The sequence below is a fragment of the Sciurus carolinensis genome, chromosome 4 (genome assembly GCF_902686445.1).
Source record: "Sciurus carolinensis chromosome 4, mSciCar1.2, whole genome shotgun sequence".
Taxonomy (NCBI): domain Eukaryota; kingdom Metazoa; phylum Chordata; class Mammalia; order Rodentia; family Sciuridae; genus Sciurus; species Sciurus carolinensis.
This window is the reverse complement of record NC_062216.1, coordinates 96,634,342-96,662,119: the sequence shown is the minus strand read 5'-3', so window position 1 is coordinate 96,662,119 and position 27,778 is coordinate 96,634,342. Positions and strand designations below refer to the sequence as shown.

General features: G+C 33.8%; 1 protein-coding gene across 3 annotated transcripts in view; it reads left to right on the top strand.

The window, feature by feature from the left end:
- The window catches only part of Ipo8 (importin 8), a 70,752-nt gene that overhangs the window by 2,688 nt on the left and 40,286 nt on the right, over positions 1–27,778 (top strand). For 2 of the 3 annotated variants that reach the window (XR_007108218.1, XM_047548469.1), the window contains exons 2-13: positions 3,545–3,626; positions 9,678–9,834; positions 12,524–12,682; positions 13,693–13,849; positions 16,359–16,448; positions 17,937–18,031; positions 18,681–18,765; positions 21,708–21,842; positions 23,509–23,608; positions 26,460–26,536; positions 26,958–27,074; positions 27,519–27,608. Coding sequence is in view for 2 of the 3 variants with exons in the window: in XM_047548469.1 (XP_047404425.1) it covers positions 3,545–3,626; positions 9,678–9,834; positions 12,524–12,682; positions 13,693–13,849; positions 16,359–16,448; positions 17,937–18,031; positions 18,681–18,765; positions 21,708–21,842; positions 23,509–23,608; positions 26,460–26,536; positions 26,958–27,074; positions 27,519–27,608 (1,344 nt within the window). In the remaining variant the exon portion in view is untranslated. The remainder of the gene's footprint in view (positions 1–3,544; positions 3,627–9,677; positions 9,835–12,523; positions 12,683–13,692; positions 13,850–16,358; positions 16,449–17,936; positions 18,032–18,680; positions 18,766–21,707; positions 21,843–23,508; positions 23,609–26,459; positions 26,537–26,957; positions 27,075–27,518; positions 27,609–27,778) is intronic. The other variant, XM_047548470.1, reaches the window with a different exon arrangement.

Genomic DNA, 27,778 nt, shown 5'->3' with positions numbered 1-27,778 from the left:
ATCGTTTATTTTAGTCTAGACCCTCCCCACCCCACCTTAGCAAATATGCTTTGCATAGAAAATGGGGGTAGCTTCTGCAGTGTACTGATTGATATGTCAATTGCTTTAGAAGAGTAGGCAGCTTCAGCACAACAGCCTGTGGGGTAAATTCTTATTTGGAAACTGTGTTTTCTTAGACCAGCATTTTTCTCTTAGAAGCAACTGGTTCCCTGACTGCTGTTTGTGATATTGTTTCTATGGGAAATGAATTTTTGGGTTCTTTTTATTAAAAAGGAATTCTATACACCTTCTTCACTGTCTCTCCACCAGAAGTCCCTTTAGCAGCAGCACAGGGGAGTAGGACTGATTAGGTGTCTTGCTTCTGTAACTCATCCAGAAAGATGTCGTCTTTTAATTATCCTCCATGTTTTCAATAGGGAAATAAAGATACCTCAATTGCCAAAGTTTCATTTCCCCTTTTTCCATGGAACTCTGTGTGTACATGTACATGTTACTGGGATCTGTCTCACGCATCACACATGGTAGGCAAGTGTTCTACTGAGCTACACCCCTAGTCCATCATTTCTATTCCCCTTTAAGAGAGTTAGTTTCTATGAATGACAAGTATATTTACAGAGTTGTGTTGTAGGTATTGGTATAAGATTCTGCTCCCGTGGAACTTACGTGCTAGTGAGGGATATAGGCAAGCAAATAATATAATTTCATGCTAATAAAGCCTGAGAAAGGGTTGGGATGTATATGTGGGGTAGTCGTTCTCTGAGGAATGATGCTGAACAGAGACCTGGATGTTGTGAAGGAGTGAGCTAAGAACTGGGAGAAGAGCAGAGGGAATAGCAACTTCAGAAAAGGCTCTCAACCTGTCATTTTGGAGGACTTGAAATGTAATTGGAGCAGTGAGTCAGAGAATGGGAAAAATCAGGCCTTTGCTTTATATGAGTTCTCCTAAAATGCAGAAAGTAGCTAAGCAAGAAAACAGTTTATTTTCAGTGAACTTCACAGATACAAAGTAAATGTCTTTAAGAAATCATTGAGAAATCAGTTATCTCATTTTGTTATAAACTTGAAACCCAAATAGGGGTAAAAAAAAAAAAATGAGTAAAATTTGTGAGGAAAATAGTACGAGAATTTATCTGAATGTACTGCAGAATGTTTTATCTGGCCAAATTAACATAGATTGAATCAAAACTGAAAGAAGACAAAGTTTCTCAAGTTCTTTAAAATGTAAACAGTTGGAAAAAGAGGGGTTCTGACTGGCAACAATGCTGAAATTAAATACTTTCAAATAAGTAGCATTATCTAAGTATAAAGGTTATCTTGTTTTTATGTGTAGTAAGATTTTTTAAAAAGTAACCAATCAGGGGCGGGGTGGGGGGATATAGCTCAGTTGGTAGAGTGCTTGCCTTTCATGCACAAGGCCCTGGGTTCAGTGGAAAAAAAAAAGTAACCCATCAGTCTTTGTGATTAAATGATATAGATTTTAAAAAAAATTTTTAGTTGTAGATGGATGCAATAACTTTATTTACTTATTTTTATGTGGTGCTGAGGATCAAACCCAGTGCCTCACACGTGCAAGACAAGTGCTCTTCCACTGAGCCACAACCCCATCCCCGATTTTTTTTTTTTTTTTTTTTTTGACTGGGGATTTAACCCAGGAGCACTTAATCACTGAGCCACATACCCAGCCCTTTTTATTTTTCAATTTAAGTCGGAGTGGTGCTAAGTTGCTTTAGGGCTTCGCCCTCAAAGTTGTGATCATCTTCCTGCCTCAGTCTCCCAAGCTGCTGGGATTATAGGTATGTGCCATCATAACTGGCTACATGTTTTGATTTTTAATTTATCATATGATCTTTCAGGATCTAAAAAAATATAAATAAGTTTTTTTTTTTTTTTTTTTTTTTTACCAGGGATTGAACACAGGGCCACTCTAGTACTAAGCCTCATCCCCAGCCCTTTTTTGTATTTTATTTAGAGACAAGGTCTCTGAGTTGCTTAGGCTGGTTTTGAACTTGCACTCCTCCTACTTCAGCCTTCTGAGCTGCTGGGATTACAGGCATGAGCCACTGCACCTGGCACAAATGATTTATTTTATAATGTGTATGTAGAAAGGTGTAGAAGAGTAGGCTAAATCTATATTAATTTTGCCACTTGTAAACTATAGTTAAATGTGTTTCTTTAAGAATTGAAATTCTGTGGTTTCAATTATGGACGAAAAAGAATTTCCCTTAAGATTTAAGATTTAAGATTTTAAAGACTATACAGGATGAAAGAAAGAATAATTATAATACAAAATTTTATGGAAGTATATGGAAAGATTTGGAAAGCACAGTGTTCTTGAATGGAAAAGATGTTATTTTTCTTCAGATTTATTTTTAATCACATATTTACCTTAAATGCTATATTACTAGTAAAGTAATAGATAAGGTGATTAACTAAATAATAAGTGTATGCACAAACCTAGCTATATCTTCAAAGGGACAACACCAGAGATCCAAACTCCCAGGGGAAGGTAAGCTTGACAGAATCTCTGGGGCATTGTCTGGTTTGGCTCCAGTGAGAATTTACAAGTCTTCTGAGATTGTCAGTGGACAAAACCATGTGTGGGCTCTGGGAATGTGGCAGAGTTATAGAATGTCCAGATACTAAACATCTATATAGAACATGGCTAAAAGGAACCGACTGTTCTGTTCTTTACTTTTCTTTCTTTTTTTTGCTTCTAAGATTACCGTGGCCAAACACTGGAGCAATCAGAGTAGAGCATGTCTGGGGAGTGAAGTGACCCAGGCATCAGGGCAGGGCAGAAACTTCATCCGTGTAGGCTCCCTTAGGCATTGTTAAGTTTAAAAGATGCTATAGCCGCAGCGGGCAGCTGGCTTTGACAGCTCTCAACCTTGCCTTGTGAGTCACACTGTTCCAATCTGGACTAGCTCTTCTTCATAGCTCATGCATTATTTAACATTTTCTCGTCTGGTTCACTGTATTGGATCTCCAGTTTTCTGTAACTGATGTTTTCTTGATTTGTGTTTGTCAAAAATACCATAAACAAAATTAAAGTACAAATAATCTGAGAAGAAACACTTGTGATGAGTAATTCATAGATTTCAAATTCATTAATAGCTCTTAGAATTTATTGAGAAGATGTAAAAATCTCACCTACAAAAGGATAAATGGAATAAAGAATGTGTAGAAGCAAATAGCCCCAAAATAAAACAAAACAATAGCAACCACATAAAGTAGCCTCCTTCGTAGTAGAGGAAATGTAGCTTACATGGACACTAGCATACTGCTGTTGGGAGTGTAATTTGATGTATTCTTTCTACAAAGCATTTTGGCAGTATGTCAGAAATCTTAAGTGTTCATACTTTTGTTCATGAACTTATTCTAGGGATTTGTTTTTTGACTTGAAATATTTTAATCTTCATTTTGCCATGGATAATTATTTTCATATTAGAAATTTTTCTTTTATCTGGACAGTAAGTATTAACAGGTGATAATAGGTATTTATTGATATTTCCCTCTTTCATAAAACTTTTCTTTGTTATTTCAGTCCTACAAGATTATCAATTTCGCCCCCAGTTTACTTCGGATTATAGTCTCTGACCATGTGGAATTTCCAGTCCGCCAGGCAGGTGAGGTGTTTTTTTTTTTTTTTTTTTTTTTTTTTAAATACTTTATAAATTGATTAATAGGTGGAAATAGAATGGGAGTTTTATCTTAATTCTAAATGTAATTTCCTGAAAAACTAGGAAGTGTACACTAAGTATTTCTAAGGCATAAAAATTTACTTTTTTTTTTCCTAGAAACTTGAAGGTAAATCTGAACTCTCAAATGTTTCCTTGCTTTTTTCCCCCCCTCTTCTTGCTCTCCACATCAGTTCCTTGCCTCTGTAACATTCAGTTTCCCACTGTTTTCCCAATTTTAATTGCTTATCTCCCTAATTTCTTATGATTCCTGATAACCTCACCTTTGGGCCCACAGATTAAGACCATGTGGCTCTAATTATATGTCAAATGATGGTGGTAATGTGTCACACAAACCAGGTGTTTGGAAAGCAGGACTTTTTGTTTTATACCTGAAATTATTTTTAAGTCGAGGATTTTATGTAATTGCTTCATGCACATTTTTATTTATTTATTTTTAGTGGACTGATCATTAGAACTCAGAAGGTGCAATATTGAGAAAGCCTTGGAATGTCACAAGTCCTGAAAAGATAATAATTATAAGCTAATGGGGGTAAAATGACAGTTGCTAATTTAAAAAAATAAATGTATTTTAAAAGCCTTATGTTAGTGACATATATAGATGTCCCTTCAGTAAGTGTGAGTTTTCCTTCTGATAAACCCATCATAAGTTGAAAACATTGTTAGCTGAAATTACAGTAAGTTAAAATTGCATTTGATGCCGGGCATGGTGGCCCATGCTGTAATTCCAGTGACTCGGGAGGTTGAGGCAGGAGGATTGCAGGTTTGAGGCCAGCCTCAGCAACTTAGTTACTGAGGCTCTAAGTAATTTAGCAAGACTGTGTCTCAAAATAGAAAATGGGGACTGGGGTTGTGGCTCAGTGGTAGTGCCCTCCCCAGCATGCCTGAGGCCCTGGGTTCAATCCTCAGCTCCACATAAAAATAAAGGTATTGTGTCCACCTACAACTAAAAAAATATATATCTTAAAAAAAAAAAAAAAAAAAAAAAGAAAATGAAGGGAGCTAGGGATGTGACCCAGCGGTTGAGCGCCCTTGGTTCAAACCCTGCTATCAAAACAAAACAAAACACATTGCATTTGATGCACCTAAACTACTGAACATTATAACTTAACAATACAGTATACTGTTGAGTTTCTGTTTACCCTCATGATCTGACTGTAGTTGCTCAGCATCATGAGAAAGTATCTTACAACATATTGCTAGATCCAGTAAAGATCAAAATTCAAAATTTCAAGTATGGTTTCTATTGAATAATATTGCTTTTGCATCGTTGTGAAGTTTAAAAAGCACACAGTGAACCATAGTATTTCTACTCATTATAAGTGATTTGAGCAATGAAGAAGAATACAGAGAAGAAAGTAAAATTTCCCAATCTTCATCATTCAGAAATGACCATCATTGACATTAGGTGAATGATCGTCTTGCACGTACAAGGATAGATGAAGTTTCATAGAAACTGAATTATAATCTATATGCTGATTAAAGTATTTAATTTTGAACACAGAATAAAGAAGGAATGATTAAATTCTGGGATAATGTTTATGAATATATAGTTATGTGTTAGCCTAATGTTGGGGACATGTTCTGAGAAATGTGTAGTCAGGCAATCACTGTGCAAATATCATAGAGTATACTTAAACAAAACCTAGACAAGATGGCTTCCTACACATCTAGGCTTTGTGCTATTTACCTTTGTAAGAGTGGTTGATTGTCACAATTACTGAAATGTCATTATGTGGCACATAACTCTACATGATTTCCTAAAAGATTACTTTGTGGTTAAGATAAAAAAGATAAACCTATGGAAAAACATTCATATTGGAATTATTTATTTTAATAAGGTTTATAAGAATTCCGTAAAATTTTTTTGGAATCTTAGATCTCAGTTGTTTAATCTTTGCCTTTATAAAATAGGACTGTTCTAAAACATTTTGCTAAATGAAATGTATTTTAATAATCCAAGTATTTATAGGGCCATCATGATGTTCCTATGAAGCTTTTAAAAAATAGCATTTTAAAAGGTCTTAAAACAATTTATTACATTAATGTGCTGTTTATTGAACTTACAAACATTATAAAAACAGGATTTTTACATTAGGTGAATCTTTTTTTTTTTTTGTACCTGGGATTGAACTCAAGGGTACTTGACCACTGAGCCACATCCTCAGCCCTATTTAGAGACAGGGTCTTACTGAGTTGCTTAGCACCTTGCTTTTGCTGAGGTTGGCTTTGAACTCTCAATCCTCCTACCTTAGCCTCTTGAGCTGCTGGGATTACAGGTGTGCGCCACCTGCACCCAGGTAGATTACTCTTAAGTCCACTCTCAAAGATAGCTGCCATCGAGTTTGGTGCACAGTGCTTTAGTTTTTTTCTATTTATATTACACATGCTATTCTAAAGTTTTCTTTTTTTCACTGAACCATGTATCCTTGGAGATTATTCCAGGTTAGTGCACACATACATTCTTCATTATTGCAATGACTTAGTAGTATTTCATTGTGTAGAACTGTCATGGCTTATTTAAACAGACATGTCTGATATCAACAGACATTTCCCTTTTTGTCCTTTTTTTGTTGATAGAGGCATTGCTTAATGAGTATCTTTGGATATGTACCAATGGGTATTTGTGGGAATTTTTATTTTTTAGAATAAATTACTAGGAATGAAAATGCTAGGTTAATGGATATTAAAGATATTAATATTTATAATTTTGAATCCTATCACTGTATTACTTTTGCTTACTTTTTCTATCAATTGTACCTTACAGGGCTGATGGTGTAGCTCAGTAAAAGCAGGAGACCCTGCATTTGATCTCCAGCACTGTGGAGGAAAAAAATGTTCCTTAGAATGCTAGGTTCCCCATATCCTCACCAAATGTGTAAAACTTTAAAAAAAATTTTATTTTTTGTGGTGCTGGGAATCCAACCCAGGGCCTCCTGCACATTAGGCAAGTGCTCACTACTGAGCCATATCTCTAACTCTGCAACTTTGAATCTTAATAACAGGTAATGAAGTTTTCATATAAAATGTAAGCTGTGTTTAAAGGCGATTGTTTTCTTCATAATGTATGTGAATTTCAAATCTTTTAGCTGCAGCACAGTTTGTCTTAGTGATTGATTTCCTACTGTATTGAAACAACTTTCTATCTTAAAATCATCCATTTTTGCCATAGTGTTTGAAATATATTGTGTAAAATTCTACAGCTATCCTAAAGTACAGTTTATAAATGTTTCTTCTCTATTTAGTCTATTATCAAAATATAAGGATGCCCCCAAGAACTTTATGGTGACATCTGCTTAACCTATCATTTCATCATGATATTAAAAATAGAATGATGTCTATGTTTTAAAGAAAGATTAGTTTGTATAAAACTGTAAAAAAAAAAAAAAAGACTAATATTAAGTGGAAGGTAGATATAGTTCTACATAGCCCTGTTCTTGTGGGAAAACAAATTAATTTTCTTATGAATTGGATCAAGATGATATTAGTGTTCTGTTTCTTAGCTCTGGGAAATGTGTTTTTCATGTGTTTTTGGTAGACAATTCTAAAATATTATTTCTACTATTAATTGAGCTTATTAGTGAATGTTTGCTTTTGCCTTACTATGAATTTTCAAGAAATGGGAAGAAATTAATATTTTAATGTTGCCACATCAAACAAAATAAATTTGGAAGTTTGCTCTGTTGCTTTCCTTTCAGAGTATTGATAAGCATAATATTATTATTAATATAACCAAGTAATATGCAGAGAAAGAAGACTATTTTAAATTTAGGATATTGAAGTTATGATTAGAAATCTTTCAAGTCACTTTTGTTTCTAAGTTTTTAACTCTTTGCCTCTGAAAGAAAGAGACCCTTTAGTAAAGTTCTTCTACTAAATGAAACTTGGCTTCAGAAATGTACTTTTCTTTGATGCATTTTGCAATTGCTATGAGAAGAGTAGTTTGGATTTAAAAGTGGGAGTTGAAAGGAATATTATATTAGACCTGAAGAAGTCATCTGTAGTGAATGATGTAGGACCATCAATTTAAAAAAACAGCTTTTTTTTTTTTTTTTTCCCATAACTTGCCCGGTTTTCATTCTTTTAGGTTGTTTTCCTTTTTGTATGTCAAAAGGATGGGGTGATGATATTAAAATTTATAATTTTTTATGCATACTTTGTTAAGACTAACTTCATTCTAAAATGCAGAAGCTAGTGATAAACAGAAAGATAATGTTGATCATTTCAGAAGTATTTCAAAAAACTTTTCTTTAAACTGTTTTATTTGTAGGAAGCGTCTCTGCTCTTACTCAAAATCTGTTTAATTCTATTTTAGTTATAGTTTATACATTCGTTATTGATCTCCTGGCTTTTAACAGATTGAAGTAATAGCAGTGAACAGAAGGGCTACCAAATTATGGTGAAGAATGCAAAGGTTTAAAAAGATCACCTAAAAAGTCTGCCATTTTGCCTCACCGAGTTTATAACAGCACTGTCTCCATCCTTTGAGGTTGTGGAACCCAATTTATTCCCGTAGTTATGTTTCTGAGTCAAAAGAGTAAAATTTAAGTGATGATATGTTGTGCTTGAGGACAGAGGCAAGTTTGTTTTAGAAAATTAATTTCATGCAACTGAAAACCACAGTTAGATAATATTTCACCCCAGTTAGAACAGCTATCATCAAAAAGACAAAAAATGGGCTGGGGATATAGTCAGTGATAGGGCCCTTGCCTAACCTGTGTGATGCCCTGGGTTTGATCCCTAGTACTGGAAACAAACTACACAAAACAATAATTAAAAAAGCAAATGCTGGCAAGGATACAGAGAAAAGGATGATCTTGCATACTTTTGGTGGGAATGTAAATTTAGTGTAGCCACTATGGTATGGTATGGTAAGTGGTATGGAAATTCCTCAAAAAATGAAAAATAGGAGTACCATATGATCTAGCAGTTCACTTCTGGGTACATGTCCAAAGGCAATGAAATCATTATTCCAAAAACCATTTGTATTCTCCTGTTTATTTCAGCACTTTTCACAACAGCTAAAATAAGAAATCAACTCAGATGCCTTCAGTGGATGAATGGATAAAAATCCCCCCACAACAATGGAATTTTATTCTGCTATAAAAAGAACGAAATTCTATCATTTGCAGCAAAATGAATGGAACTGGGTGTCATTATGCTAAGCGAAATTAGGCAGACACAGAAAGACACATACCATATGTTCTCACTCATTTATGGTAGCTAATAAGTCATTTTTGTAGAAGAGTAGAATGGAGTTTTGGAAGGTTAGGGTGTAGAGGGGTTAGAAAGAATTTCAATAAGGGGCACCAAAACAGTAAAAAGAAAAAATAAGAAAATCTCTTACATAAAAAAAGAATAGGAACAAAATAATTGATTGTATTCTGATAGAAATAAACAGATGAAAAATTTCCTGAGATTTTTCCAAAAATATTTGAAGGATAGAAATGATGCCCATTTCCTTGTTATAAGTAATAAATATCTCAAAAGGGTTAGATAAAAATTACCAATGCTTTAAAAAGCATTAGTATTCTAAGTTTGTAGAGCAGGATAGTAGCCAGTGAAAAAAATAAATAGAAAAACCAGTTTATGTAAAGGAAAGCAGAACTTTACCTGTTGTCAGTTCAGTATTAGGCATCATGAAAAGTATGATTTTATGATCTTGGGGTGTGTTTTATATGGTCTCATTTGGACCATTTTGTGTTTAGTCTAGGGATATATGCACATGATTCCTGGATCATTTTTCTGGCTTTTAAGCTTTGGAGTTTGATTTGGCAAAATATTTTCTACTTAGACTACCTAAAGTGAAACCTTTAAATTCTTACCCATTTCCCTTTCCCAACTTGGCTTTATTCCTGTAAGATTTGCCTGCTGGGTGTCATGTTTGGCACTGAAAGATTTAGCCTTTCATGCCCTATCCCCCTGAATTAAAGCAGTCCTTTTTATACTAACACATTATCATTATTTTCCCAAACATAGCTGCCATCTACCTAAAGAACATGGTGACCCAGTATTGGCCTGACCGGGAACCTCCACCAGGAGAAGCAATATTTCCCTTCAATATTCATGAAAATGACCGCCAGCAAATACGTGATAACATTGTGGAAGGGATAATTCGGTCTCCAGATCTAGTGAGGTATGTTGTGCTTTATCTATATAATTATTAAGAAGCATAAAATATTTGGATCTGGAGATGGGAGTGGTGAGATCTGATCATTAGCTTCAAGTTGGTTTTTTTATAAAGGTAAAATAATGAAGAGGGACACTCAGAATATTATCTTTTATCTTACTTAATGTCTTTGCATTTGTAATTTGCCTCAAAATATTTTGGAAAAAATTGAATCATCATAAGTTGCCTCAAAAAGAAGTAAGGTAAAAATCAAACAATTAAAATGATTGTATAAATTCTTGCTAAGTAAATAACCTATATTGTTCGTGTTAGTAATGATCCCTTCATTCTTTTTAGTGTTTGCTTTCCTTTTCCTTGACATAAAGAGTTCATTCTGGGAATTTTCTTTTTTTTTTTTCTTTCTTCTTTTTTTTTTTTTGGTACTGAGGATTGAACCTAGGGGTGCTTTACCACTGAGCCATATCCCCAGCTTTTTTTATATTTTATTCAGAGACAGGGTCTTAAGTTACTTAGTGCCTTACTGAGTTGCTGAGGCTGGCTTTGATCTTCCTGCCTCAGCCTCCTGAGCTGCTGGGATTATAGGTGTGTGCCACTGCACCCAGCCAGTTCTGGGAATTTTAATCTACTTTTTTTTTTTTTTTTAACCCTTTACCTATGTTTTTATTCATTTTTTAAATGAACTAAATATCTTTCCCTGAAGCAAGGAATGATAGAGTCAATTTAAATTACAGGAATTAATACCTGTTTTTCAGATTCATAGATTAGATTAGATGCTATAGAGAGCACTGTCCAATAGAACTTTATGCAGTGATACAAGTGTTCTTTGTCCATACTGTTCAGTATTTAGCCATGAGACATGGCTTTTGAACACTCAAAAATGTGGCTAGTGTAACTGAGGAACTGCATTCTAAATTCCACTTAATTTTGATGCATTTAAAATGTGTATATGTAGCTAGTGACTGGTGTATTAAACAACAAAGCCAAAGAATCTCACAGATTTTTCAATCTTAGGCTGAGATTTTTTATTTTTCTTTCAGTGCTGGAGATTAAACCCAGGCCTATGCATGCTAGCTCTGCCACTGAGTTACACTCCCAGCCCCAAGTTTTGGAGTTTTAACCCATTAAGTCCCAAGTTTCCAATTCTGCAAACATAGTAAATATTCAAATATCATTTACCACATAGTTATATTTGTTGCTCAACTTAAGTTTTTATAGTTGTTTCACATCTGGAATAATGGCACAAAATGGATTAAAGTAGGAGAAACAAATTTACTTCAACATATGAGCTAGTTATTTTCTTTTGAAAATGGTGGGCAAGCCAGGTGTGGTTGTTTATGCCTGTAATCCAAGTTATTGAGGAGCTGAGACAAGAGGATTGCGAGTGAAGCTGTCCTTGGCCACTTAGTGAAGAGTCTCTCAAAATAAAAAATAAGGGCTGGGTAAAAGGCCTCTGGGTTCAATCTCCAGTACAAAAGAAAAAGGAAAAAAAAAAAAAAATGGAGAAGCAAACACATGAAACAGTAGTAGGGAATGAAGTTGTTTTATTTATTTATTTATTTATTTATTTATTTATTTATTTATTTATTTATTTATATGTGGTGCTGAGGATTGAACCCAGGGCCTCACACATGCCAGGCAAGTGCTCTACCACTGAGCCACAACCCCAGTCTTTGTATCTTCTCTGTTGCTTTTACAATTTATTTATTTGGAGGTGGCTCTTAACTTTCCTCTTCAGAAATTGCCTAACTAATGCTTGTTTTTTTCTTATACTCAGAGTACAAAAATTAGTATCTCAGTTGCTTTGGCAAGTGCAGCACTCACAAGTGGTTGTTAGCTGATGAGGGATAGATGTTCAAAGTTTTGGTTCATAGAGATGCTTCCTATAGTTATGTAAGCCTCCATTTTACTTACTTTTACTATCTGTAAACTAGGTCTGTCTATTTGAAATGATAAACTATTTTCTCTCCTTCTTCCCTTTAGAATTTGGTAACCAAAATATAAAATACAGCACACTGAGAAACCTTACAAAACTGTTTTGAAATTTTTATGAATTTTTTTTTTTTTTGATACTGGAATTGAACCCAGGGATACTTTACTATTGAGCTACATTCCCAGCCCTTTTTAATTTTTTATTTTGAAGTAGGATCTCACTAAGTTGCTGAGGCTGATCTCAAACTTGTGATCCTCTTACCTTAGCCTCCTGAGTTGCTGGCATTATAGGCATGCACTACTGTGCCTGGCCTTACAAATTTACTTTTAAGTTCATATTTTAAAAAGCTGTCTTTAAGATAAGAATGAAGATAAGTCTTCATTCATTTTAGGATATTCCCCATTCTGTTTATTTTTAGTAAATTGAGCTACTGAGGAATTTGTTTGGTTTTAGGACTACTGTTTTCCTTCCTACTCCACACATATATAGTCATGTGCCACATAACAGCATTTTGGTGAACCACATATATGATGATAGGTCCCATAAAATTACATCACCTAGTGATGTAGCCATCTCAGTTTATAAAAGTCTGTTCTGTGTTGTTCCACAACTGTGAACTTGCTTACTGAAGCATTTTTCAAAACGTTATCCACGTTGGTAAATAATGTGTGACTGGACAACTTTTATGTAAAATATTAAAGGTCTTTGATACATTATCCTTCTAACTACTTGTAGTTTTTACCTTTTTCCCTCCTTACCTTTTAGAGTGCAGTTAACAATGTGTCTCCGTGTCATCATTAAGCATGATTTTCCTGGTCACTGGCCAGCAGTGGTGGACAAGATAGACTATTATTTGCAATCACAGAACAGTGGAAGCTGGCTTGGCAGTTTGTTATGTTTATACCAACTGGTGAAGACTTATGAGTAAGTTGATGTCTTTTGGATAAAGAGAACAGTCTTGTCACTTTGGGATTTAAGTTATGTAGGGGATCTGCTGTGGGTGGTCTGCAAAACCAGGTTAATTTGGAAAATGTTGGGTTAAATGCAGTTAAGCATGTTTATTTACCGCAGTTATTCAAAGCATCTTTAATCTTGTAATGTAATTGCTAATTTCTAATGAAGATATAATATGCAGTGCTTCTGAAACATTTATTCGTAGTTTAACTTGGAGACTAAATGTTTTGCCTTAACATTTGTCTTCTCATGAGCATATTATGAAGTAAGTCAAATCGGATACCTTTCTGGATATAAGAATGAAGATGCTAAAGTTCTTTGCTGGTCATATTCTTCTCCATAAAAGTTGTTTGGAAGGTGGAGGACTAGTATCACATTTAATAGTATTTTCTGTTTATAAGAGGATTGCTGCTCTTACTTACAAAATCTTATTATTTTCCTTCTTTTTAACTAGTTAGTTCAGAGTCTTATTTGTAGAATTTTTACAGAATATTTCAGATTTTTAGCAATTAAAGTAAACTAAGAGCAGCTAAATTTGTACGCTATTTTAACTTCTCAATTTAGAATAACATAAAAAACATTTTACCTACATTATATGAGTGTTGATGTAAACTAGCTTTTCAACTTGTATTTTATAGGAAGAATTATGGTTTAATGAAAATTACTTTATATACTAGAGACATTTGTGTAAGAAAGCTGCAAATTAGCCTTGGATTCTTTTAAACTAGCCTAAATCTTTCTAGATTGGTGAACCACATATATGATGATAGGTCCCATCTAGAAAGATTTTTGGGTATTTTGCTTAGAACAGGCACATGATCCCAAAGTTTATTCCAACAACCCAAATAGAAAGTGCAAGTCAAAAAAATTTTTTGGGGGGGTTTGTTTTATGTTTTAATGAATATTTTTCATTCATTGTTTATAGTTCTTTGGGGAACAGGAGAAACTACTTCTCATTCTTTTTGTCTTTGCTCATGTAGATATAAGAAAGCAGAAGAAAGAGAACCTCTTATAGCAGCAATGCAGATATTTCTGCCACGTATTCAGCAACAAATCATGCAGCTCCTTCCTGATTCCTCCCATTATTCTGTATTACTGCAGAAACAGATTCTCAAAATCTTTTATGCACTTGTTCAGGTAAATTTCTACTGCAGAAGCCAAAAATGGGGTCTTGTATTTCTGCCTCACATGTAGAAAGTACTCAGTCAGTTATTATTAAAAATTATATATTAGGGCTGGGGAGATAGCTCAGCTGGTAGAGTGCTTGCCTCACAAGCACAAGGCCCTGAGTTTGATCCCCAGTACCGCAAAAAAAAAAAAAAAAAAAAAAAAAAAAAAAAAAAAAAAAAAAAATTATATATTCTCACATATATTTCTTTTAAGAAATCCTTGTGAGAAATAGGGTCACAAAAGTTAACAGAGGTAACTTTTCTAGTGTATGAAGCCCTGGGTAAGCAAGAACCAAGGCATTACTTGCCCTAAAACTTCTAGTAGACATTTCTGTCCAAAGCATAGTTATGATTATAGGAAAAGAATAAGGATTATAAAAGAGAATCCTTCTTTTATTGGGAAATCATATTTATGGTAATGTCTCTGTCTTCCACCCAACCTAAAGCCTACCAAGGTTTGGTGACTCATTTCTCTCCATTCAAATTTCTCATTTTTCATATTTGAAAGCTATAAAGGCCACTAATATGGAAATTTAAAAAAATTAGAAGATAGAGATGTAATGTGTTTAAAATGCAAAAATATTTAACAACAAATCCTTGAAAGACATGGGTAAATTGGTTCTGGTTGGGGGAAGAATCATTGTTGTCAACCTAAATGATTTAATGATTAATGAATTGAAGCTCTAATACATGTTTTTTACTTAATTCCTCATGACACTAGGGTAGTTTTGTTGAACTTGAGAGGCAGGATAGTATAGATTTGTTTTTGGCACTGTTTCAGAATATTTCATTTCAATATAGATTTATAGTTATATTAAAATCTCATCTTTAAAACTGTGTGTGTGGGACTGTGTTACTGGGAATTGAACCCAGTACCTTACATATGCTAGGCAAGCACTCTATGACTGAGCTACATCCCAGCCCTACATCTTTTAAACTTTTACTAAAGACAGTCTGAGCCAGACTTTTGTTTTTCAGGTCAACCTTTTTGAGGGAAGGAGAGAGGAAAGGAAAGGAAGCAATCTGAGAAGAGAGAAGAACTAGAATATTAGAAAAGTATATTCTTCCACCTTTTTCTTTTTCTTTTTAGAAGGGAAGAAAGATGCATAATGCCCCTACTTATTGAAGCAGTGTTTAGAATTCTTCCTTAGGAGGATCACTTTATTTGAGGCAAACTTTTTATTCAGTGAGATGTTTTGTCTTTAGATTTGGTAATAACCCTTTTGCTTAGGGCCAAACTTGTCTTTCCTTTTGGGAGAAACAGCTAGGAATTGGGCAGTAAGGTAAAGATTGACCAAGTCATTTTTCTGTTGCACTTCTTGATTTGCCAACGGGGCAAAGTCTAAATTTTTTTTCTCTCAACCTATACATTTTAAAAACCTAGAAAACAGATATATACCCTCAATACTTTTAACCATTTTGAAAATCTGTTAATGTACTACTTAATATGCTCCTTTGGAAGCAAAAATTTCAAAGCATTGAGAGACATAGTTGCAATAATAATATAACTAAAAAGTGACAATATGGAAAGAGGCAGAGGAATATTTAAAGTCTGTACAATGAGATTGATTTAGTCTAAGCAGCATTTATTTGTATAGGGTACTTGGATATTTCATACATTCCAGAGGAATCACCATTCTCTGTCCTAACTCTTAGCCTGGTCCTCATCTGTACCCTAATTCAAGTCCGTATGCATCCCCAGGGCATTTTGAATAAAGTGTGAACTGAACTTAGCCTATAAAACTTTTCATCCCTCCATCTTTATCTTTTACCATTTCTGCGTGTGTGTGTGTGTGTGTGTGTGTGTGTGTGTGTGTGTTTCCAATTAGATTGTAACCTTGTGAGGGCAGTGGCTATCAATCTTACTATGTCGTTAGCATTAGTGCATTTTGGAATAAAGGGATGTGGATGTACTTACTGTTCCTCCTCTCCTACAGCTCACAGTGTAACAGGGGAGACAATGCCAGCATCAAAGTGAACTGTGGTTATTATGTCACAGTGTAGAGGAAAGTAACTAAAAAACAGTTTCATGAGTGTTCAGGGAGGTAAAGATTGTCACTAACGTAGTTAAAATTAAAAGTTTGACACACAAAAGGGTAAATAGTAAAAATCACTTACCTGGAATATCAAGTACTAGGTAAAGTTTGAGTTCATACATAAGCTTCTCACAGTTTGTAGATGCTATTTTACTTACTTTTACTGTCTCTGGGCTAGGTTTGTCCATTTGAAATGATACAGTGTTGCTGAATAAATAAGCTTAATTAAAAAATTTTCAAAAATATACATAATTTTAAAATTTAGACATATATGCTTATAGATCTATTTCAAGTTAAATTTTAGGTTGAATCATATGAAATTGCTATTTTCATGCTCAAAAATTAGCTATATTATATATTTTAACTTTACAGTATAGATAAAATTGCTTATTTTTCTGGTAAATGGGAATTCTTCTTTATGTTGTTGTTCTATTTTTCCAGTATGCATTGCCTCTTCAGCTGGTGAATAACCAAACCATGACAACATGGATGGAGATCTTCCGAACTATTATTGACAGGACAGTCCCTCCTGTAAGATAGGGGTGTTTCTAAGAAAAACTGGGCACTCTTAAGTTTGGAGTACTTGTGTTAAACTAATTCATTATCCTATCCTAATATTTGGAAAAAAAATTGCAACTGTAATAATATTAATTAGTAGAATAATTCATAATCATTTTTAGAAAGCTCATACAAGCAAAAATAATGAAATAACTAATCCTACTAAAAATGGTAAAAACCATTTTTAAAACTTGGTACTTATTCCTCTAGCCTTTTTTCTCTATAAATAAAATAATATTTTATAATATTTTATTTTATTATTTTATTTTATTTAATAATATTTTATTTATAAAAATAGTACTTGTAGATACTATTTTGAAATTCATTTTAGCCTAAAATTTAATATATTTTGTATTTTTTATGATCATGAGTGTTTTTATACTTAATTTTTGTCAGATGCTTCATTTGCTGGATGTTTAGGTTGTTTCACTTTTTTAGTGTTTTAACTATAATTATGCGCGTGCATGATTATTTTCTCTGGAAAAATTTTATAAAAGTGTTTAGGCTTTTGACACATCTTGCCAAATGATTTCCAGAAAGGGCACCCTGGTTTATACTTTAATAAACAGTGACTGAGGATGCCTATTGTGATTATACACTGAATTATAAGTTTGCCTGTTTTATAGATCTCTCCTTTTGATCTGCAATGAGAGTATTTCTTCATCTATCAAATTAACCCTCCATTCCCCAATATATTTTTTCTATTGCTGTTCTGAGGATTGAACCCAGGGGTGCTTTACAGTGAGCCACATACCCAGTCCTTTTAAAATTTTATTTTGAGACAGCGTCTCACTAAGTTGCTCAGGGTGGCCTCAAACTTGTGATCCTCCTACCTCAGCTTCCTAAGTTGCTGGAGTTACAAGTGTGCGCCACTGCATCTGGCTTAACTTTTATATATTATTACATTTAAGGTGGCCTTAAAACGTACAATATTCTTTCCATTGTCCTTATCATTTTGTGTATTTGTGCACTGGGAATTGAACCCAGGTCTTATGCATGCTAAGTATGCTTTTGACCACTGAGCTATGTCCCTAGTTCCAGTCTCTTTATCTTGAAACATAGTATTTAGAGGTTTAATGTACATATATAGATGCTCAAAATTTAGTATATAAAATTTTGTGACCATCACTCAGATTAAAATACAGAGCCTTTTTATTATCTCAGAGTTTTATCAAGGGGTCATGATGTTTGTATTTTGTTTTCTACTTATTTGACCCTTCTGAAGATAGTAGATAAATGCTGAAGATAGTAGATAAATGTGAACAATGGCATTGGCTAGTTGAAATTTGCTTTGCTTATTTGATTCCTACCTAGCAATCTATGAAGAATGCATTCATAGAGCTATTGAACTTCACATTTAATATATGACTTACTCTATACCAATGCTTATTCTGCTTTTGTTATTCACATAAATCCTTTTATTATGCAGACATTTAATCTGGGTGATTTTTGTTCTCTTAGGAGACTCTGCAAATTGATGAAGATGATAGACCAGAACTAGTATGGTGGAAGTGTAAGAAGTGGGCTCTGCATATTGTAGCTCGTCTCTTTGAACGGTAATTCTCTGTTTATTGCATTTATGATTGTACAGTCAGTATAATAAAACTGAATATTTCCCTTGTTGCTCTGAAGTTTGATTATATGTCTTCACAACCACAGAGGGCAAAAAGTCACCCTCTATTTAAAGTGGCTTAATTGTGATCATTGCCTTTGAGATCATAATGAGATAGGGAGCCTTCTCCAGCTCTTTTTTTCTATTCTTCTGTGAAAAACATGGAAAAATAACATCATTTAGTTCATTGGAAATATCCAGGAATTATGTGAGAAGGTGCATGGCCATCAAGCTCCATAAGAAAATAAAATTTTATTTTAAGAGCATTTACTGAAAAAAATTTATTACATGTGAGATAAACATTTTATTCAAAGAAATTCATTACATGTCAGATAAAGCACTTTTTATTCCTAACATTGGCCTCTATAGGAGCTCTTGGTTTAAAAGGTAAAAGCTTGCATCTGAAATTTCAAGTATGGCTCAGAGTTTGAGCCATATGGCTCTTTATGATTTTATTTTGTGCCTTCTGAAAAAGATGAATGTGTTAGTTTTCTGTTACAATAGAATGCATCTTTCAATGACTATATTTAAGCTTGTGAGCTTGCTTTGTTTTTAAACTTCATAGTATTTGAAAATTTTCTTTGAATTTTAAGGTATGGAAGCCCAGGAAATGTCACAAAAGAATATTTTGAATTTTCTGAATTCTTCTTGAAAACCTATGCAGTGGGAATTCAGCAGGTAATAAGCTTACACTTTTAAAACAGAAGGATGGTTATTGCTGAAAGTTATTTCTGTCTGTTTAAAAGTAGATTACAGACATATTAATTCTTTACATTATTTTTATGGTATAGGGGATTGAAACCAGGGCGCTCTACCACTGAGCTGCATCCCCAGTTCTTTTTATTTTCAGACAGGGCCTCGATAAGTTATTGACACTGGCCTTGAACTTGAGATTCTTCTCAACCTCCTGAGTAGCTGGGATCACAGGCAGGTGCTACTATGCCCAGCTTCATTTTTTATTTAAAGAAGATGAAATGACTGCTATGGGAATCTAATACAGTGCAATTGGTTTTGGAATCATATGTTTTGGGACAACTACTAGACTTAGACTCTGGACCCAAACCTTTAAAGTTTATTGAAACTGGGATAGTAATTGACAACATTCTTGGGTTAACTCTATTTGACCTCTTGTGAATTTCTTAACTTTCAGTTCTTTGAGCATCTCTTTGTTCTAAACTCTTTTCTTAGAAGATTTATGCAATATGAATCTGTTTAAAGAGTACTTGAACTTTGATGTTAAGACTCTCAGCTGAGGGGGTTAGGGTTGTAGCTCAGTGGTAGAGCACTTGCCTAGTACCCCAAGTAAGTAAGTAAGTAAGTAAGTAAATAAATAAATAAATAAATAAATAAAGGTATTGTGTCTGTCTACAACTTAAAAAAATATTTTTAAAAAATACTCAGCTGAGAACTTAAACTTTTCTGTGGAAATTTGAGAACCATTTGATCCTGTGAAAATAGGTGTTCTTGAGAAACAATCCAAATTGATATCAATATTTAAAAACTTTAATTATAAAGGATAATTCAGCTATGAAGATTGACTGATCAGTATTGACATTTGAATCACGTTTTTGTAATTTTTCAACAAATAAAATTCTTTTTAATTGGAATTTTTTATATTGATACATTATAATTGTACTACTGACAGGATTTTTTAACAAATAAAATTTAATGATTTATCAATTACAGGCTATGTCAGGACCCTATTTTGGAAGCAAAGATTAATTAATCAGATATAGGCAAAGGCTTTAATGATACAGAAGATTTTTTTGGGTTTTTATATATCTTTATTGTGAATGATAAAAAACTAAGTACTTTGAACTTATTGCTTTAATGTGGAATTCTTTCTTTTATGGATTATCCTTTTGATTAATAGAATGCTTTCTAAAAAGTACGATACCACAGTTCTAGAAAACTATAATTTCTCAGTTTTATTTTGTTTGCTTATGAGACAATCTGTAGTGAAAGTGAGTAAATAATGTGTAAAATTATCTGTTCAGCAATTCACCATGGATACCAGGATAATAAGCAAACTGATCAGCTGTTTCCTGCTCTTACTATTATTAAACTCTATGAAGCATCTTCAAGTTGATGTCCACTGGGTGTGTTCAGTATAGTATTTCCAGGGTCATGTAGACATAGACATGTATTTTCACATATATTTAAAAGTAAATCTCATGCCATTTCCTCCTTGTCATAAATTATTTGTACTTTGGTTGTTTAAGATATGTTCCTGATCTTTAAAAATAGTTTTCTTATCAAGAACTGTTCTCTACCATGTGTCTCATCTTGCACTACCCCCACTCTGTATGTGCCACAACTGTGTTAGGTAGAATGGTCGGTATCATTCTTTTAGCCTCAATTGCAGACGGAGTTTCTAGGAGATGGTGGGACTTCTGATAAATTTTACAAGGCTGCACTTTAGGAAGCTTGAATAAAATTCATACTCAATTTATAGATTTTGTATGTATTTTGAAAGATTCAGCAACTCAAATAAGCTTGATATACTGAAGTGCTGGAGACTAGTAATTGGGCTTTGTGTTAGTGTGGCCTTTGCCAGTCACAGTTGCTTTGCATGGTTCTTCCCTTATAAATAATTGTTTACAATTAACCTTTAAAAAAATAACTTCTCAGTTTTGTGTTATGTTTACAGAGATCTGTGATTCGAGATTATAAAATAAAATCCTCACACATTTTCTTTTGGGAATTGTATGCTTTCATTTTTTTTGTCAAAATATTTCCCCATCTGGAGTTTGTTTTGGTGTGACATTTAGTTAGGGATCTAGTTTAACTTTTTAATTTTTAAAATAATATTTCTCTTCCAATTTCAAAGTCTTTATCAAGTAATAAAATTTATTTATGGTGGTGGGGGTGGGGAGGGAGAAAAGAATGGGAAAACTTTAGATTATGTAGAAGGAAATGAGAGGAGGGTGGTATAAAAAGTGGTGGAATGAGACAGACATCACTACCATATGTACATGTACGATTACACGAATGGTATGAATCTACATTGTGTACAACCATAGAAACAAAATGATGTACCCCGTTTGTGTACAATGAGTCAAAATGCAGTCTGTAAAATATTAAAAGATAAATTAGAAAATACCAAAAAAATTATTTGTGCTATCCTTTGCTGTAATGGAAATTTTAAAATGTTTATTTAGTCAAATCTGTATTTTTCTGTTTTTTGTTTTTGAGATAGAGTGTGATTGTGTTGCCCTCTAACTCACGGTTCTCCTGTCTCAGCCTTCTGAGTAGCTGGAATTATAGGCATATGCTACCATACCTGGCACAAATCTGTTATTTTTCTTAAAATGGTAGTCTTAATTTATTTTGAAGAGCCACCAGTGGAATAGAAATCAGACTTACTCTGAGTAGTTCTGCAGGTTATATGTAGGACAAATGCCTGGGAGTCACGGCAAGATATCCTTTAATTCAATATAACATAGATTTGTCTAATAATTATAACAGCCTATGTGAGCTTTCTCACAAAATATTGATTTCCCCCCAAATCTATTATTTTTATCTCTATGTATTTTGGATTTTATGTTATGCCTGAAGTGCCCCTTCTCTTTTAACCTTAAAGTTGTTTTCCCATATTTTCTTTTCCTATTTTCCTATAGGTACTATTAAAAATTTTAGACCAATATAGGCAGAAAGAATATGTAGCCCCTCGTGTTCTTCAGCAAGCATTCAACTATCTCAACCAAGGGGTTGTTCATTCTGTAACCTGGAAGCAGATGAAGCCACACATACAGGTGAGTATCAGAGCGCCTCTCCAAAATTGTTTTCCACTTAACTTAGGTTTCCCAGGTAAAGTGAGTGTTACTAATCCTGTATTTTTTAGTTAGTATCTCTTCAGTTCCATCAATAACTTCTAATAAGCACATCTGTTGTAAATGACTTGGAAAATTTAGTCATTTGAAAAGAATGAGGGCTTCCATTTTGAGAGTTGGAAGACTTGGATTCAGTTGACTTTGTTCGAAATCTCATTTAGCCTCAGTTTCTCTTCTGTTAAGGCAGATAACATTTCTCTACTTTCTTATCTCGAGGTTGCTAGGATCAAATGAGGTATTTTGTGTGAAAATATTTTGAAAACTGTTAGCTGGACTCTACTAAGTATTATTTTGTAGAAAATGAAATCTGATATGTGGACAATTTTCTTTTATAGGTCTGAGCAGAAAAGTTTTTATTTTCTTTGGATTAAGTTTTCCAGCAGAAGTTAACATTTTCTGTTTTCATACCAATTGTTTACTTAAAGGTAGAATTCAGCATTATTTGTTTCTCCTCTTTATGGGGTACATGGTAACATGAGTTGTCTTTGCTGTCTGGAGTTAGTTGGGACAATTTGATGTGACCAGAAGTGAAAGACAGATCTCCTTCAGACAGAAGTTTTTTTTTTTTTTTTTTTTTTTTTTGCAGTGCTGGGGATTGAACCCAGGGCCTTGTGCTTGCAAGGCAAGCACTCTACCAACTGAGCTATATCCCCAGCCTGGAATTCAGCATTATTAAAACTACAGATGAGAATAAAAAAATTGTGGGCCATTAATAAATAATTTGCGTATGAATAACCCTGGATAATTCCAAAACATTAGGAACTGAATCACCGTCTCCCAACTAAGAGTTCTTAAATTCTCTAAGTTTGTGTGTAACAAGAAAATAAATTGTTTCACTTTGCCTTTGTGCCCAGGATAGAATTTGGTTAGCGTTATGTTATTATGAGTCTTAAGAATATAGTATCTTATAAATATTTTTTTGTGGATAGTATTTCTTCTCCATTTTGACTTTATTTTTCCATGGTTGTAACGTAGGAATAAGAAAACTCTAGTTCTTAGGTTGAATTTTTTCTTAGAATCATTCAGTTTTGAATAAGTAGTTGTTAGAGTACAAAGGGGCCTACTATAGTATTAGCAGTGTAAAAGAGGCCACTAGGTTAGGATCCCCCTAAACATGCAGTTTTAGGGTTGGAAATTAGTCTTTTGAAAGTGGAAGAAAAAAAGAAAATTGTAATATTGTTGATAAGTTGACACTTAGGACCAATGTGGAACTGTTGAGAATTTTCAACATAAGAAATATAATAATAAATATATCCCTGACTTGACAATTTTAAAGAAATCAAAGTCTGTTTAATGTCAATTTTTTAGTAATATTTTATTATCCCTGTTGTTGCTTCAAAGAATAGAGTTTACATTTGTTTCTTTCTCTGCTTTTACTCGCTGTTCAAAAGCAATCTTACCTTTAAGTGAACCCCTATGCCTGCTTGAGGACTTTTGCTTGCCTGCCTTCACCATAGTGAAAGCAGGCTTAAAAGAAGAGTTACTGTAACTAGAAAAGTACCATCATAGAGACTGTCAATAAATACACCATTGGTATTCCCCAAATTTGAATAGCCATACCCATTTGTTGTTTTGTTTCTTATTTTAGAATATCTCTGAAGATGTGATTTTTTCTGTGATGTGCTATAAAGATGAGGATGAAGAACTGTGGCAAGAAGATCCATATGAGTATATAAGAATGAAATTTGGTACTTGAGACCTTTTTTCCTTATTAGTTCTTGGATATGTAAAGTAACTACATTTACATTTTTAAGCAGATTTTATCACTTTGTTAAATTCCCAAAGTTCCGCTTTGTGTGATAAACTGAAGCTCATTAGAATTTGGTGTCCTTTTGAGGCCTCTGGGTGTGGGAGATGAAAAACCTCTGTATGCATCTCTCTTAGGAGTGCTGAAGCACTCATGGAGCCATCTGTTACTTAGGCTGTGTCACATGGATTTGCAGGGTCCATACTTTTCTGTGTTCTCTGGGATGCCCTTCTACAGATTGGGTTGTTCTCAACTCTGAGAGAGCCTTTGGATTTCTGTATATTTTAGGAACACTCTATTTAACCTGTCTCCTTATCCCATGGACTGAGTATTCCAAAAGGGAATAGGATTTCTTGTATTCTTTTTTTGGACTTATTTAATTTTTTCATACAGGTATATAGGGGAATAATGTCTGTCTCATTTTACTGTCCTCCCCATTCCCACTGCCCCACCCCTCCACTCATACCCCTCTGCATAATCTAGAGTTCCTTTATTCTTCCCTACCCACTCCCCACTATAGATCAGCATCTGCTTATCAGAGAAAACATTTGGCCTTTGTTTGTTTTGGAATTGGCTTATTTCACTTAGCATGATGTTCTCTAGTTCCACCCATTAACCTGCAAATGCCATAATTTCATTCTTTAAGGCTGAGTAATATTATTCCATTGTGTATATGTACCACATTTTCTTTATCCATTCATCTGTTGAAGGGCATCTAGGTTGGTTCCATAGTTTAGCTATGGTGAATTTTGCTGCCATAAACATTGATGTGGCTGTGTCACTGTAGTATGCCAATTTCTACCTTTGGGTAGAAACCAACGAGTGGGGCAGCTGAGTCAAATGGTGGTTCCATTCAAAGTTTTCTGAGGAATCTTCATACTGCTTTCCATAGTGGTGCACCAATCAGCAGTCCCACCAGCAATGTACGAATGAACCTTTTCCCCACGTCCTCGCCAATACTTATTATTGCTTGTATTCTTGATAATTGACTTTCTGACTGGAATGAGATGAAATCTTAGAGTAGTTTTGATTTGTATTTCTCTAATTGCAAGAGATGATGAACATTTTTTCATATGCTTGTTGATCGATTATATTTCTTCTTCTGTGAGGGGTCTATTCAGTTCCTTAGCCCATTATTGATTGGGTTGTTTTTTTTGGTGTTAAGTTTTTTGAATTCTTTGTATATCCTGGAGATTAGTGCTCTGAGGTGTATGTCGTAAAGATTTTTTTTCCCCTTCTGTAGGCTTTTCTTCACATTATTGTTTCCTTTGCTGAGAAGAAGCTTTTTAGTTTGAATCCATTGCATTTATTGATTCTTATTTTGCTTCTTGCACTTAGGAGTCTTCCTAAGCCAACATGATGAAGATTTGGGCCTACTTTTTCTTCTTTTAGGCATAGGTTATCTGTTCTAGTGCATAAGTCTTTGATCCACTTTGAGTTGATTTTTGTGCAGGATGATAGAGGTTTAATTTCATTTCGTTACATATGGATTTCCAGGTTTCCCAGCACCATTTGTTGAATAGGCTATCTTTTCTCTAATGTGTATTTTTGGTGCCCTTATCTAGTATGACATAACTGTATTTATGTGGGTTTGTCTCTGTGTCTACCATTTTGTGCCATTGGTCTACATGTCTATTTTGGTACCAATACAATGCCATTTTGTTACTATTGCTTAGTAGTATAGTTTAAGGTCTGATATTGTGATGCCTCCTGCTTCACTCTTCTTGCTAAGGATTGCCTTGGCTATCCTGGGTCTCTTATTTTTCCAAATGAATTTCATGATTGCTCTTTCTAGTTCCATGGAGAATGTCATTGGGATTTTAATATGAATTTCTTTTAGACTCCTTGCATATGGCCCAGTCCTCTGGAGTTCTTTTTAGTTTGATCAGTTGAATGGTGTAGGTTGCCTGAGTTGTTTCCTTTTATCCTCCTTTAAGTACTTAAATAGTAAAATATTAATTTGTATGTTTCTATCTCTCCCACAAGTTAAAAGCTATCTGAAGTAAGGAACTTTGTCTTATTTGTTTTATTTTGTATTTTTTATCCTTTCCTCACTTCTGTATTCCTCTACTAGTGCTTGGCCTTGATATGTCTTCAATAAATGTTGAAATAAACAACCATTAGAACTAACACTAAGACATACTGAAGGTGCCTTGACAAAGCTGTGCTGTTTGTAGAGCCAGGTGTCCCTAGCTGTCTGAGTGAAACTTACTGGTATGGGCACTAGATTCTCAGACTGCTGTTTTTCACAGGCTTTGTAAGTGAGGAGGCACTTTTCCTCTTGGAGACAAAGTTCAGGAAGAGCAAATGAAAACATTTACCATCTGCTTTATCTCTTTTTTCTATCTTTATCTTTTGAAACTGATTATTTATGTGTAGAATTTATTACTTCCCCTTCCTTATGTATTTGTTTTCCTAGTTTGCTTTGATAAGGCAAAATGATTAGCCAATTTTCTCCCCTTGATACCAGGGATTGAACCCATGGGTGTTTTACCACTGAGCTAAGTCCCTAAACCCTTTTTGTTGAGACAGTGTCTTACTAAGTTGTTCAGGGCCTTGCTAAATTGCTGAGGCTGACCTTGAACCCGTGTTCCTCCTGCCTCAGCCTCCAGAGTTGCTGGGATTACAAGTGCATTCCACTTCATCTGACTTGTCCTTGGCTTTTTTATGCTGTGAATGACATTATGTGGACTATTTTATTTCTTGTTCTGATTAGTTGTTGGTCAGATTTAAAATCTGTATAATAAGTCATTGCATTTTTACTAATATGGTTTAACCTTTTGGAATCTTAGATATTTTCGAAGATTATGCTTCTCCTACTACAGCAGCCCAGACTCTCTTATATACTGCTGCAAAGAAGAGGAAAGAGGTATATAATTATTCTTTTTAAATGTAAAACTTAAAGGTGGCCTGTATTGATTTGACATTCTAATGTACTCATTGTATTTGAAAATTATCTTATATTAGTTATAATCTAGTTTAAGAATATTTTTTGTTCTAGTAAGGAAAAAGAGTGAAGTATATTCTAACATACCCCTAGTATTTGAAAATAATAATATCCTTAGTTATAACTTGTCAGTTTAAGAATATTCTTTGTTCTAGTGGGGGAAAAGAGTGAAGTACTTTTGGTTAGGTTTTTCTTAATATATTGTACCTTTCTTATTGAGCTTATGGTTGTTTGATAAAATGCAATAAAATGGTTTTATTTCTGAAAATTTTTGTATCATTTAATACTATAGTAAGACAGTGAAAGTTCTTATAGACTAAAATGGATTCTTCTGTTTCTTTAGGTGTTGCCAAAAATGATGGCATTCTGTTATCAAATCCTAACAGATCCGAACTTTGACCCTAGGAAGAAAGATGGAGCCCTGCATGTGATTGGTTCCCTAGCTGAAATTTTATTGAAGGTTAAGATTATCAAAATTTAATTTACTTAATAAAATTGCAAAACACAGACTAATAAGAGAATATGCAAGTTATGGATAATTTAAAACTCATGACTTCCTCTGAGTGACTGAGTCAACTATACATATCCTTCTTTTTGCCTGTTTCTTTAATAAAAGAAAGTTTGACTTTTTTGTCAGTTTTTCAATATGAAACTATTGCTCTATAAAAAAGGATACGAATTGATTTTAGTGTTATTATTTCTACAAAAGTCCACCTTATCTAATTGATCTAAGGTACTATTTTTGTATTTTAAAATATGCAGTATATAGGTCAGACAATTTTACAAAATTGTGAATAGAAGTATATTAAATTCAAGTCATAATAAACATGTTTTATCAGAAAATGATTCTTATATATGAGAAAAGCCATTGATAAATTGAAATTTAATTTCTGTTTCCTAACAGAAGAGTTTATTCAAGGACCAAATTGAGCTATTCCTACAGAATCATGTATTTCCTTTATTATTGTCTAACCTGGGATATCTTCGAGCTAGAGTAAGTTCTATGTATCCATTTTATACCTCAAAATCCTCATCCGTAAGAAAATTATTGAAATAAATCTGATATTTGAATAAGAAGTTCTTATGTGAGGGGTGCAGGTCTAGCTCAGTGGTAGATTGCCCACCTGATATGCATGAAACCTTGGATTCAATCTCTAATGCCAC